The sequence below is a fragment of the Prenolepis imparis genome, unplaced genomic scaffold, assembly GCF_030444845.1.
Source record: "Prenolepis imparis isolate NDT839.2.m4 unplaced genomic scaffold, iyPreImpa1.0 SCAF_15, whole genome shotgun sequence".
Lineage (NCBI taxonomy): Eukaryota > Metazoa > Arthropoda > Insecta > Hymenoptera > Formicidae > Prenolepis > Prenolepis imparis.
Genome location: NW_028141173.1, coordinates 1,215,566 through 1,229,386, shown reverse-complemented (window position 1 = coordinate 1,229,386; position 13,821 = coordinate 1,215,566). Strand labels below are relative to the sequence as shown.

The 13,821-nt window shown below is 37.9% G+C and overlaps 2 protein-coding genes across 4 annotated transcripts in view; one reads left to right on the top strand and one right to left on the bottom strand.

The window, feature by feature from the left end:
- Nucleotides 1–13,821, top strand: part of LOC145946365 (uncharacterized) — a 62,152-nt gene that overhangs the window by 15,876 nt on the left and 32,455 nt on the right. For both annotated transcript variants that reach the window (XM_083056001.1, XM_083056002.1), the window contains exon 3: nucleotides 8,838–8,939. In XM_083056001.1, the coding sequence (XP_082912127.1) occupies nucleotides 8,838–8,939 (102 nt within the window). The remainder of the gene's footprint in view (nucleotides 1–8,837; nucleotides 8,940–13,821) is intronic.
- Nucleotides 755–13,821, bottom strand: part of Alpha-man-iib (alpha-Mannosidase class II b) — a 68,994-nt gene continuing 55,927 nt past the window's right edge. The window contains exons 5-7 of one of the 2 annotated variants that reach the window (XR_014427037.1): nucleotides 4,465–4,933; nucleotides 1,840–4,170; nucleotides 757–1,378 (exon numbers count right to left, since the gene is read on the bottom strand). Coding sequence is in view for 1 of the 2 variants with exons in the window: in XM_083055945.1 (XP_082912071.1) it covers nucleotides 2,025–4,170; nucleotides 4,465–4,933 (2,615 nt within the window). In the remaining variant the exon portion in view is untranslated. Of the gene's footprint in view, nucleotides 4,171–4,464; nucleotides 4,934–13,821 lie in introns of both variants that reach the window. The other variant, XM_083055945.1, reaches the window with a different exon arrangement.

Genomic DNA, 13,821 nt, shown 5'->3' with positions numbered 1-13,821 from the left:
TTTTGATATGTACAATACATGGATATATATACATATGTATATATATATATATATATATATATATATATATATATATATATATATATCGCTCTCTTAATAAAAGAACTGTCCGTAGTTGTCAGTCAGTCTGCCTACGGGTATTCATCATGCGAACAAATAAAAGTAGCAATTTGAAATTTTAATTAAATTTGTGTCTTTTTTTTATCTATTGTATAGGCCTAGCTTTTTTTGGCCCCTTTTACGTCTCGATGCAATTTCTTTTCTTTTTTGGGGGGGAAAAAAAGCTACATCTTTAACAGAGTTAGAAAAATTACTTTATAAAAGTAATTCTCGTTATTGTTACCTTTCTCGTATTTTTTTCTCTGAAAAATAACTCGTTATCATTTCTTTCTCTAAAAAATAATTTGTTGACGTTATTGCGTTATCTCAATTTTAACTCGTTACTGTTACTCAAAAAAATATAACAAATCGTTACAATTTCTAATACTTTCTTTTCATGCCATTACCAGGCCAAAAGTTAAATACAAATTTAAATTTATAAATTTATAAATTTTTCATGATAATGTATGATTATAATAATATATAATAACATATTATATAAAATTATATTTTATAATATAATTATATAATATAAAATTATATTTGCTAATATATTTTATATTATAAAATTATATTTTCTAATATATTTTATATTATAAAATTATATTTTATAATATATATATATATTTATCATCACAGATATCAGAAAAAATAATGATAACGGTATTTCATGTCTGTAATGTCAAACACATAATAATCGAATAGTTTTAAGAAAAGTATAGAAATTGAAATTTTTTACATTATAAAAAGGTGATGATAAAGAAATTTAAAATAGCTATACGCGAAAAATTTCTTTAATAAATATAATTAAAACTGTGCCAGTATAAAAAGCGTGTTCGTTTATGGAAGAATTACTTAAAATTCAATAAGCAAAGTAAAGTAAACCTTGTTCGAAAGATCTTGTGTTCCAATGAATATACATACATTAATCAGATATCTCCTACTTCGCGGTAGTAAATTACTAACATATTTATATATTTACGTGTACATCTTTTTATTTCTCGTCTATCCCCTTCCCTCTTTCTCTCGACATCTCTCGTTCCTGCCGTTCGATAATAAAACGCAAAGAACGCATCATACAGGAACAATATATACATTGCACGTGCATGCGCGCGTTACACGTTTGTCATAATTAGCAATTAACTGTGTTGCACCGGTCAAATTTTCTATTTACATGTACACTCTCCTTGTCTGTCATTCCTGAAAATTTTCTGGCGTAAATGTAATGCGATCGATACGAAAGATCGTCTAGCGGAAATTGGCTAAATTTGTCCTCGAACTGGAATAATGTAAAAAGTTCTAACATTAATAGTTGATTCAATATGTCTGTGTATGTGTGTGGAGATTCACATTGTGAAATTTATAAATCTTTATCATTTATAATTTATAATTTTTATAATTGATTTGTTCTAAAACTTTCACTTTCTTTTTTTCTTTTTTTTTAAATAGAAGCAATTAAAGAATAAAAGTGAATGTAAAGAAAAAAAATATCACCAAGAATCGCGATTTTTAAATCAATAGAGTACTTATCAATATTAACATTAAAAGAAATCGATCAAAATTCTTCTTAATAAAATAAAAAAATTTTTTAAACTCTCCTTAACACTTGAAAGAATCAGTTTTAATTAATCCGTAAAGCGGCAATTATTTTACTTCAATTGTCCCAAAATATTATTATATATTATTTTTTTTATTTCTTCTCATCCCATGCAATTCCATATAAGAAATTTCTGTAATTACCTGCACTTTCGTATTCCATGGATTTTCGTCAGCAACAACGTCGCACATTACACGAAGAGTTAAAGAGGTAGTATTTAGTATGATTAATACGGCAGTGTTGTTCGGAAAGGGCAGATATTGCGTATTATTGAAATTTCATCAACCAATCAACACGCAAGATCGACAACCGATCGCCAAGCTTAACATCATTGAATAAAGTTCACGTTGTACGTTTCGAGTTGCATCGGTTGTAAACCGATTTCCTGGAGACCGTCTTTGAGACGGGTACCCGGCCTCGTGCCGGTCAGCGACGTCTTGGTAACATTGATATTGTCGAGCTTGTAGAACGCGGTCCCTTGCGCGAGTCTCTCGGTAAGTGGACAGTGTTTTAGCGCAACATCGATGCCTACGGAACAGCTGTAGCCCTGTCGATGTAACACCATGAGAGCGCTATTTACCGGGAAGTGCGGTAGTTTCTGATCGTGATTAGTGCGCAGATTGAGCAGATGGAGATCGCATGGAAAGCTCTGGCTCAGTAGTCGCACCTCTGGCGCCATGGTGACCTCCTGCTCGGTACCGTCTACGACGAAGATGTTAACCGGATAGTTGAGAGCGTTGCTTAGATGATTGGCGAATAGCGACGGCCTCGAGTATTTGTCTTTTTCGCCGCTGATGTCCTCGAGTAGAAGCCAGTGCTTAATGACGGTCCGCCGATTGTCTAGGAGACCCTCGCCCATGCCCCGCGAGTCGTCATACAGAGTTCTGCGGTCCAGCATCACTTCCAACCAACCGGGTTGATAGCTGGCCGCGCCCTGGCAGTGATTCACCAATAGTGTCAATCGGTGACTCGAATCCTCGATGTAGGCCATGGTTGTGATAGGAAAGTAATTGCCTTCAATTCCGATGCGCTCGATCTTGGTGCGTTTAATCATCTGGTGGCCGTTCAAGTCGGTGTAGAATTCTGGCGGATCGCCATTGGAGATGTCGGTTTGTAGCCGCATGAACATCTCTGTCTCGCGATTCTTGGGTGGCGTCTCGAAGTCTACGATGTTGCGCACGTAGATGGCCTCACCAAGGCCACCGTCGCGATGATAGATTGCCACATGATGCGTCAGCAACTTGCCGTACTCGACGGTGAGACGAGAACTGAGGCTGCCACTGACGATGTAGATCTTTTGGTGTGGCGTGTATGCCTCGAGAACGTCTTTGTCGGTGTCTCGGAGATTCGGATCTGGCATGAAGAGATAGGCACCGCTATGGAACTGCGCTGATGGGTATGCGGCGAATTGCACGGCGCACTGCATTATCTTACCGGTGGATTTCTTGGTGACTCTCTTCAGAAAGCCTGTCTGTCCGTCGAACAGCAACTTCATTCGCTGATTCTCCAGCTGTACATCGCCCATCTGTATCGGTTTGATAGGAAAGACATTGTCCTTGCCGCACCGGCTGCAATACACTGTTGAGATAGCTTCCACCGGTACCTTATCGACCTGTTGCAGGTGATACGTGGCGATCGATAGAGGTTTTAGTTCGGCTACGAAAAGCAGTACATACACGTCATGCATGATACTCGTAGCATTCATTACCGGCGCAATTTGGTAAGGTATAGGATTCCTCTGTGGATCCAGCACCTTGATCTTGTACGAAGTGACCTTGAGACTGATCACTTCCTGCCTGGGCTGCGCCAGCGGATTGAAGAGGACGATCTTTTTAGTCTCGTGAGTGTTCAAGCCAATCGGTATCTTCTTCGGCAGCTTCTCGTAACTATCCCTGTCTGATTCGGCTAATACGTAAACCGAATTCGATTTGCCACTAGTGACAGCCGCCAGCGATTGAATGGCGAAACTTTGCAAACTCGTAGTATCTGAGATCGACTCGAAGAGCTTTAACGCATAATCCTTCATTACGAAAGACTTGGAGGTACCGGTGATCGCGTCGTGATGCTGAAACAGGCCCAGATTACGTCTGGCCTTCACCAACTTCTCAAAGTACGTCTCGTAGAGTTTTATATCCTTGCCGGATTGCTTGGCGAGATTAAGCGTGATTGTATAGAGAATCTCGGCTGATCTGAGATTCGCCTCGAGCTCACGATCTAAGATCTTCATGTACGGTCTGGTGGTGAAGTAGCCGCTCCAATAGGCCGGTCTACCTTCGCTGAAGATGTCAGAATAGACAAAGAAGTCGCCCGTCAACGACGGAAACTTGTCTACACGCTTCTGTATCTCGTTGAAATAATCCTTGGGCGTACCGAACACCACCTCCGCATTGTACTCGTCCTTGCGACTGTTTATGTAATCCATCAGGATCTTGTAGTTCGTGTACTGTTGATCCCACTCGATCGCGTGGTCGTATCTGAAATGAGAAGTACATTTCGTTTCATTAATATAAAAAAGTTAAGCTTATCTTTGATGCATATGTAACATATTATTTTTAACGCATAAAAATATTTAAAAAATAATCATTTTTTAAAATTTATAAAATGAGAATATGTAATAGAATTAATGTGATAAAATAGAAGCGTTATTAATTTATAAAATAAAAAAATTTTGTTCGATATGCATTCGTTCGAAGAACGTTACAAGAGATACAAGATAGAAGCTAAATAATTCTAAAGTGAAGAATCTTTTGAAATAAAATTATACGAACCTAAAGTCATCGCCGAGCGGCATCAGGACGACGTTGTGAGTGAAGAGCGAGCCTGTTCTCGCGTATTGTTCCAACAGGAGCTCGGCCATCTGCTTGACGTTATTGGGCGTGATCTCGACGGCGCGTACCGAATACTCGGTGTATTCTCCGCGTATCTTGCGAAAGTCAAAATTGAGGCAGACGTGCGGATGCGGGCCGCACGAGTGCTTGATATTGTAGATGTCGAACGGCTGGTTGTGGGTGAGCATATCAGCTGAGCCGATGTGATCCCACGGCTGCCGCCAGATGAAGTCGCCGTACTGCTTCTTGGCGAACCACTGCTTCCACGCGTAATGTATCCTCTGGATCACCGTGCCGGTCGCGCCCGAGGCCTTAAGAAAGTATGGTATGGTACTACCGTGGCCGAAAGGATCGACGGACCAACCGGATTCGGGAACCACGTCGAGATTCGTCTTCAGCCACTGGTGTCCTGAAGTTTGAGAAAAGAAGTTTCTTTTTTACATAGCTCCTGAAGCGCTAGTATTTGGGACGTTCGATATAGGATAGCATGAAAAGAGAGTCAATAAGAATAAAAAATTATAGTAATTAATGCATATATATTTTGAGAAGAAAGTATCATATATAGAAAGAAACATTTCCGATCATTTTGGATTCTGTTAAAAAAATAATAATTCTTTTGTGATTTTATATATAAATATTTTATATAAAGAAGAAAATATTTTATATAAAATACATAATCTCGCATTAATTTTTGTACTATTATTTTTACAATTTAACGCAATTTAATAAACATTTGACATTATATAATTTAAAACCATAATAAAAAATATCGCTCTGAATTCATTATTAATATAATATTGAATTTGCTTGCTCGTTAATTTTCAAACAACATAAACGTCTAGAAGATGCTCTTTAGATGTTTTTCAAAACTATCCGTAAAGTTTCATCTGTCGTTTGGATCGTCGTGAATTTTAGTTAGTTGGGTTGGAACAGAGGAGCGATCGATATTAACTCTCGTAGGGGTTTATAGTTTACGGTTTATTCTTGTTTAATCCGCTAAAACTAATCTACAACTTGATTATTACATATATATATATATATATCGCAAAAGCCGCGTCTGCCGGCTTGTCGGTCTTTTTTATAGTATGCATTAATTGCATCCAGGGAAGCCTTTTAAAGTTCATTCAGCCGCGTTCTGCACGGTGCGATCAAATATTCATAATGCGAATTAATCCGATGTTTCCGTGCCCCGAATATTCCAATTTTTCTAGAAATGATTAATGCATAATATATATTGAAAATATACACTTATTGCTTATGCAATATCAATTATTAAACGAACAAACAACATAATAAACTGAACCAATAAAGAAATGTATCATCGAATCACCGTTTAAAAGGTCAAAACATCATCTGAATGACACAACATTTTTTAAACAGCCAATCTTATATAATAGGGAGTCCTTTAATTTTTTTTACAGAATATGACTCTCTGAAATTTCATATTTAAAACTTTTTTATTTATAAAATAGGAGTATTTTATTAGTTAATTGCAAAAACAGAAATAAATAAAAATCCAAATCAGAACGGAGCGGTCCGTAAGATCAAAGTAGGCGAGTACAGAGAAAGAAGATAAATACGATTAAAGAGATACGCCATTAGCGGATACGAAACATCGGGCTCGTCGAAAAAGTCGGCGTCGCCGCGGTTAGGGAAGAGGGTCGTCGATCATGACCGGGTAGGACTAGACGACGCGGAAACTTACGGCGTTGGCTGGCGAACGAAGCCGCGAAATTAATCCCGCAGGAACGCGAGCAGAGAGCGCGGGAGAGACTCAGGGGATGGTTAATAGAATTAGCCCGAAGTCAGCGGTAGTTAGACGATATCCTGTTCCCTCTCTCTCTCTCTCTTCGTCCCTTTACGTAGCCGCGACAACGAAGTACGTTATTGTCGCTTATCGTCCAAGTCCGTGTTTTTAGCATAATCTCGTGAATGTTTACGGATATACAATAAATATTTGGGAAGCACGCGAAAGATATATATCAAATATAAATCATACGAATTAAATGAAAAACTATTAAATTTCTTCCATTACATTATTTTCTGTGTTATTATATTTATTATATTATCTTTTATTCTATTTATTTGCACGAAATTTTTAAATAAAAATTTTTAAATAAAATTATTTTTGCTTCGACAAAATACTGTGAAGAAATATTTTTATATAAAAAATATGAATAAATTGTATTTTTCGTATAACTTTTTCGAATAACGTTAATGCTTATATTTTTTTATAAGTTGAAAGTACGAGCTTTCGAAAGCGAAATTGATGGTAATTATTTAACAACCATATGAAAATATGAAATGTAACTATTTAGAAAATGCCGTTTGGAGAGCCTGCGGAAATTATTGTTCACTTTGTGACGTGAACATCTCGTGAATTCGCCGAAAATCCAAATTCTCGGGGTCATTCGCAGCTCGCTTGCAACCCGGAAATTGCATCAATTATTCGAGAAAGCCAGAGCTCGGCCGCAAATTGCGCGTTCGTCGTCCTATCCCGCCGATGGAGCTCGCATTATTGTGGAAGTCCGGATAGAGATAGAGGAGACAGAGAGACACGAAATAGAGAGGAGAGGTTGCGGGTGGAAACCAAGGTGAGAAAGAGAGACTAGAAGGGTGCCTAATGCAGGGAATAAACCATTAAACTGTACTCAGCCGGGTGCTCGACTGATTATAACTCGTTAGAGCTGCACGACATGTGTGCATTAACAGAATTATCGCGACCCACCCTGAAAGATTGCGTCTCACGTGCGAATTCGCTGCATTTCCGCGATCTCATCAACGAGATAATCGCGAGGCTAGTTTTCCTAAAACAGCAAAGTTCAATATCATCAATGCCAAAAGCATTAATGACATTGATCTTTATTATTTTACAAAAAAGAAGAGAGCAATTATATATTTCTCGAAAAAAAATTCATTAACACATAAACTCACTGTTTTGAAAATCAATTCAAATCGGGGAGAGAAAAAAATTGCATAAAATAGTGACGTATGTGTGTAAGATGTAAAAATTTTTAGAAAACGAGGGATGAAAATACGAGAGATATACGGAAATCCTCCCATTCGACAATATGTCTCAAATCCCCGCAAACGAACGATTGGAAATAAAAAGGAGAACGAAATGCACGAAAAAGCTACGGACGAACTTTCGAAAAAGTTACGGTCACGTTCTGATACTCCGCGATAGAATGTGCAAGTGCATGTCGTGATATATAGAGGATTTGCAGCACGGAATAAGTCAATGTGTCAATTCTCTTTGGATAAACCTCAAAAACAGAAATTTCCAATTTAAATTTCTCACAAAACGTGTCTGTCTCTTTAAAGTTTTTTCAAACATATTTTTTGCAATTTTTTTTTAATCCGCAGTGCATATCAGAATGATAATGATCGAGAACGAGATAAAAAATAGAAAAAGATTATGATATATATTTTTTATTCCCCCAAAAATAATAGATTATTTTACAAAATATTTCTTTTTTATCGCAATTTTCAGGATATTTTATCATTCTTCTGCTTTTAATTTCCTTTTACTTAAAAGATTGATTCTTAAAATATTTATAGATTCGATTGCAATAATATAGTAGAGTTGATGCTTTTGGCGGAGAAAAATTCACGACGTGAAACGCGAATAATACAAGATTTTAATGCTCACGTCTGTTGTCGATTATTAATAGCCCGATCGAGAGCGCATCGCGATAAGCCGCCGTGAAATTTTCAAACATCTTGTAAAATAAAGAAGAATCGAGTTTCTATCCAAAATAATCGACCGATAATGATGAGAGGTATCGTGCGCCACTTGTTGCTCTCATTCCAAGTTCTAATCACCGAAGCTGCTAACGTCGATTTTCGTACCATCCTTACATTTTCCCTAGAGTGGAGTTTGCTGGACCAGATTCGTTAATAGTTATTAATTATCATGGACCAACCGAAACTCCCATCAACCGATGTATATAATTTATATCCATCATGTCAATTTTGATCATATATTATTTGTAATTTGATACTTAAAAAATGATTAAATCTCTGTCTATACTTCTACTTTTGAATCCCCTGACATAATATTTTTATCAATATACAAATTTTAATTAAAATTTTAAGAGCTAATAATTTTTAAGTTTTAATTTTACTTTTAGAGTTATATGAAACCATATTATGTCGACGGGAAAATCGAGGTATAACGTAAGTGATCGAAGTATATCGTAGAACGAACCATGAATAGCCCGGTTTCGCCATCAAAGAGAGAGATAACTAACAGATTTTCCCGTCAGTGGTATTTATGGGATCAAACCGCGCTAATTGCAGCTAATTTCCAGGCAGCCCGGTATCGAGAACGGGAGGATTCCGCGACAGCCCTGGTGATAATGGACTCATCTCGATGCGCTTCCGGTTATTATCGTTTCTGCAGCGTGTTACAGGTAAGCCAGGAGGGAATGGCGTTTATCTCGATCTCTGCGATTCACGATCGACCGCCGCGCCGCGACATCAATTCTCCGGGCTCTGTTTTCGGATGTACCTGTTGTCGAATATGTATACAACATCGAGTTCTCCTCGAAAGCGGGAAAACATTTTCCGCCTTGCTGCACGCTCGCACACCACCAGCTTCGCGATCGATTTTTAGCTCCGGAAGTTCCGTAAAAAGAACGAGACAAACGCGCGAGAATAGAATAGAAAAGGTATAATACTCGTCAAATTAAATAAAATAAGAATATTAGCAGTTTTTGAAAAAAAGAATAAATAAAGCAATGTCATTATAAACATGAGATAAACACAAATGAGATGAGCACATGAAAATAATATAAAGGTATAATGAGTATAGTGGAATAAAATTACTTCATTATTTTCTAATTTTTTTTACAAGATTCTATGTTGGATGTATCGTAAATTTTTAAATTAAGAAAAAAATTAATTTACTGCATTACGAATTCTGCATTCTTAATTAAAAAAAAACCGACTTAATTTAAAAAAAAATATTTTTGCATATGTATACAATTTAAATTTAATTAATATATTCATTCAAATTATGTGAAATAAAAAAACAGAGAAAAGGGGAAGGGGGGAAAGAAAGAGAGAGATGCGATAACGATGATGTTGTTTGGATCCGAAATGAGACAAACAGGCGGATAATTAATTTGTCGTGTTTATGATTCATGGGGGACGGATTTCCATCGGCAAACACCCTGCCATTATGATACGATCGCTTCCATTGTCCTTACGTCGAATCAGGCCAACCACAGAGAGGGCCGTATATCAGCCGAGCCATTCTGATCGAACAGGTGCGATCGGAATGAGATGCGTTTGCATTCGGCCTCGTAAATTATGCCGATCCGTTCGCCGTGCGTGACGTTCGCGATTTGTTGCGGGATGCAGTTGCGGCCGAATGCATAATTCTACGAGAACCTTCCCTCTTTCCCCTATCCCCCTGTTTGTAGTTGCCGCGTGGTTGCGGGTCAGTCTGATCAAAACGAATCTAAAATCAGAGCGCCGACGCGTTCAATATTATGCAGAATTTAATCAAAGCCATTTTCGCACGTGCATCAAACCGCAAAAAGTATTAATTAAATATGGGTGTAACGCGACAATTGGAATAAATATAAATCGCAATTTTTTAGGATATTATGTAATGTAATTTTCATAAAATACAAATGAGAAACATTAATCCTGCGATTAAAAAGTCTTTAAAAAAAATTCTCTTCGATATTAACAATATTTCAATTATTTAGAGGTTGAATTTGTCCAAGAGGAAACTTTTATCAGCATTCGAAGAGTTCTTTGGTTTATTCCGAAATACTCTGTATGTTCGAAGTTCTCTCTGAAATTTCCGGGGGCGTGTTTCGGATAGAGTTCGGAGCAATCTAATGCGTCGTCCGATCTTTCGCGGGATTGTCTCGTCTCACTTCCTTTTCCAGCCTCCGGCTGAATGCAACCGTTCCATTGCTCTCTTTCTCAGGGATCTCTCGATTCCGAAATAAGATCTCTCGCTGGCCTTCTCAGTAGCAATTTTCGAGCGAATACTTATGGCACGGAAAGTTTTCCGTGTGTGCGACACGCGATTGCAGCAAGCTTGTCTCCGCCGATCTCGCTCGATGGCTCGATTGGATTTAATCAAGCGGAAGGAGAAGTGCAATCCGGAATTCACTGGACAGAAACGCAGGGAAAAAGGATACGTCGTCGTATACATATATATTTCAAGATACGAATCGTATCTTTTTTTTTTTTTTTAAATAAATATTATCCATCATGGAGATAATCGTGTCGATAAAAATATACTTTTGAAAATGAATAAATGTGAGATAGAAAATCTTAAAAATGTTAAAAAATAGAAGCTGAAAATAATGTCTTGTACGTGCAAGAGCAAGATTCTCCGCACTGTTCTATAAAACTTTCCTTTCATTATAATTAAAGGACTGTGGACACTTTTCTACATTCTGAGAATTTTATCTCGCGTAAATTTTTCCGACTATCGCATTTAGCGTATTAAATACGAAATGGTGTCGCAAGTGCAGCAATACTTTGCAACATTCGCTTGTCTTGCGTCTCTGTGCAGCATTTTGCATTCTCGTCTCGGTGGAACAATTGCAATTGTAACTGCGATCGACTCTCGAGGATCTAATTACGGCCTAATGTTCGTCGACTCCTCTTTTCTTGGCGCGCTTTGCTTCTCTTTCTCTCCTTTCTCGTTTAAGGGATGGCGAGTAAAGAAGGCGTTGGGAAAAAGGTTGAACAAGCGGAAGGGAAAGGGTGGAAGAGGGAAAGGGGGTAGGTTGCCATTGTCTTCACACTACCGCAGGATCTCGTTAGCCTACTTTCCGTTTTCCCCCTCACCCTCTCTCTCTCTCCCCCTTTCTCTGTCCTGTGATCCTCCAGGCGTGCGTCGTTTTTCCTTTCCGCGTGTAACGCACGTCCCTCTCCTGCTTTTTTCCGCTCGGATAATCACCCTTTCTCTCGAGCAACGCCACCCTTCGTTTTCCGCATATTATCATCGCTCTTCTCTTTTAACTCGCGCGCGCACGTCACTTTGTTCTTAGATCCTTCCCTTCCCTCCCTCTCTATCTCTTAAACCCTCTCCGCATTATTCCGACGTTTTCGCAAATCTATCCGCATTATTATCCCGCGGACTTATGTACCTATATCTGATATGTATAGCGCGACTGCAATATGCTTTACATAATACTTTCTAAGCTTTGTGTGTAAACGCAGCTTCTCGTTTTTCTTTCTTCACGTAACTTTTACATAAACCTCTCTTCTTTGCGTAATCTCTTCTATTATCCCCTTCATTGTATATATCGATATAAAGCCGAAATTGTAACGAACTTGAGCGTTTATGTTGCATGATTGATGTTAAATACATATATTATATAATTTGTACATTGTGACAATACACAAATGAATAAATGATATCGTTTATAGGGAACATCTGCTATCTTCAATATAAAATAACTCGATAATTGACGATAAATGACGGTTTCATTAATATTTCAGCCGCGTTAATTTTAAAGACGATATGTCTATAGTCTTAATAAAAAAAAAAAAATTGAATTAAACTTTAAATCCTTAAAATCAATACGCGCGACGTTAATTGACACACAATTTTCCTCCCAAGTCGACGTTGCTCCGAAGCCCCGTGACTTACATCGTTTCCGAGATAAGCGAACTCGTTTTACGCGAAACGCGTTTATTACCGTCTCTCCCGGGAGAGAGCAGCGAGAAATAAGACTCTATCTTTTTAACGACGGGAATTTCGCGCGCGAGAGCTGCGGAAACGCCTGTATAACTAGATACTCCCTCAGTCAAAGTGCTGTCTCGTCGAGAGCCATAACCGTAACTATTCCGTAGTCCCGTAGAACAATAGTCGTACCGCAATAATAACAACAGTGTGGCTACACGCTAACTTGCACGTTCTCGTGGCGCGATACAAGAACGAGACGGACAAAAAGCCCCCGACATTTGAAAATCTTTGTCTCGAACGAGAACCGCGGAAAATATCTCGCGCGAAAGAAAGGGACAAACTTTTTATTTCCAGTTGTATTATAAGGGCGAAGCATATAAGAACATTTCTCCGTGCTTTAAAAATATTTTCCCTGGCTTTTCTCTATTTGCCAATTTTTCAGCTTTTACACGAGCGCATTTATCAGTAAAAAAAATACATACGTGTTTCAAATATCACTGTATGTATCGTGAAATGATGAAACGCGGAAATATTGGATTTCGGTATTCGAGAAAACAGTACGAGCATGGAACGAGCGCGTTTCATCATTTCGATGCAAATGACGTGTGGGTCCCAAAGTGATGATTCCCCCTACGACTATTAGCTCAGTCATTAGACGAATGTTTCATCGACGACAAAAATCAATAAATCATCATGATTATACACAATCGATTTGATATCTCGAGGTGTTTAAATTAGTTATCTATAGAAACTCTCGACAGGGTCGACGCGCTGACGCTTTTTCGTTATAATTTCCTGGTGCGAAATAGAACAGAATAGAACACGGAAATGTACGAGAACCCCCGGAAGAAATATGAAGCCTTCGAGATACGACGTAGCCTCGTAAACGCTTTTATCCCGCGCGCGATATTCGCAGTGAATTCTTCTTCTTTAGAAGGGCGGCGTATCTCGAGGAAGAGGAAGAAAAAAAAAAAAAGAAAAAGGGATGATCAGCGTGAAAGAGGCGCACAGTTTAAAAGAGCGGCCAGTCGGCCAGCTTCCCGATATTATCGCCGTTCACAGCACGCGGGGATTACGTTTTAATACTCGGTCGTCGTTTATTAAAAGATTGCTCCTTTGTTGGGGCGCGCCGTGAAACTCGAAGAGCGAAGAGAAACGAGAGAGCCTGTCTCCTCGAGATACACCTCTGTCTGTGGATGCCGCTCGCGCGGGCACAAATTAATTTTCTTGACGAGAAGAAGAGGAAGGCGAGAAATGGGATTTAATGTGACACCGGCCTTAAGCGAGAATCGGACGCTCAAAGACACTTTACGAGAGACGCGACATTCGTTTCCTTTCAAAATCAAAGTCTTATAAATGAATCGTATACAATTTTAAGAATGTTTATTTTATTATTTAATATATTTATCAATTCTTTTTGCGTACAAAAAAATAGAATATTTTAAATATATTTTATCATTATAAAAATATTACATTTAATTATAAAATTTCAATTTTCTTACGATATTATTATTAACATAATGCTTGGAACATTTTTCTATAAAATTAAGAGTCAACGTTTGTAATTAAAATATGTTGTAAAAATGAAAGAAGAGTTTAAGAATAATATTTTATAAGCATGTCAGAAGAGT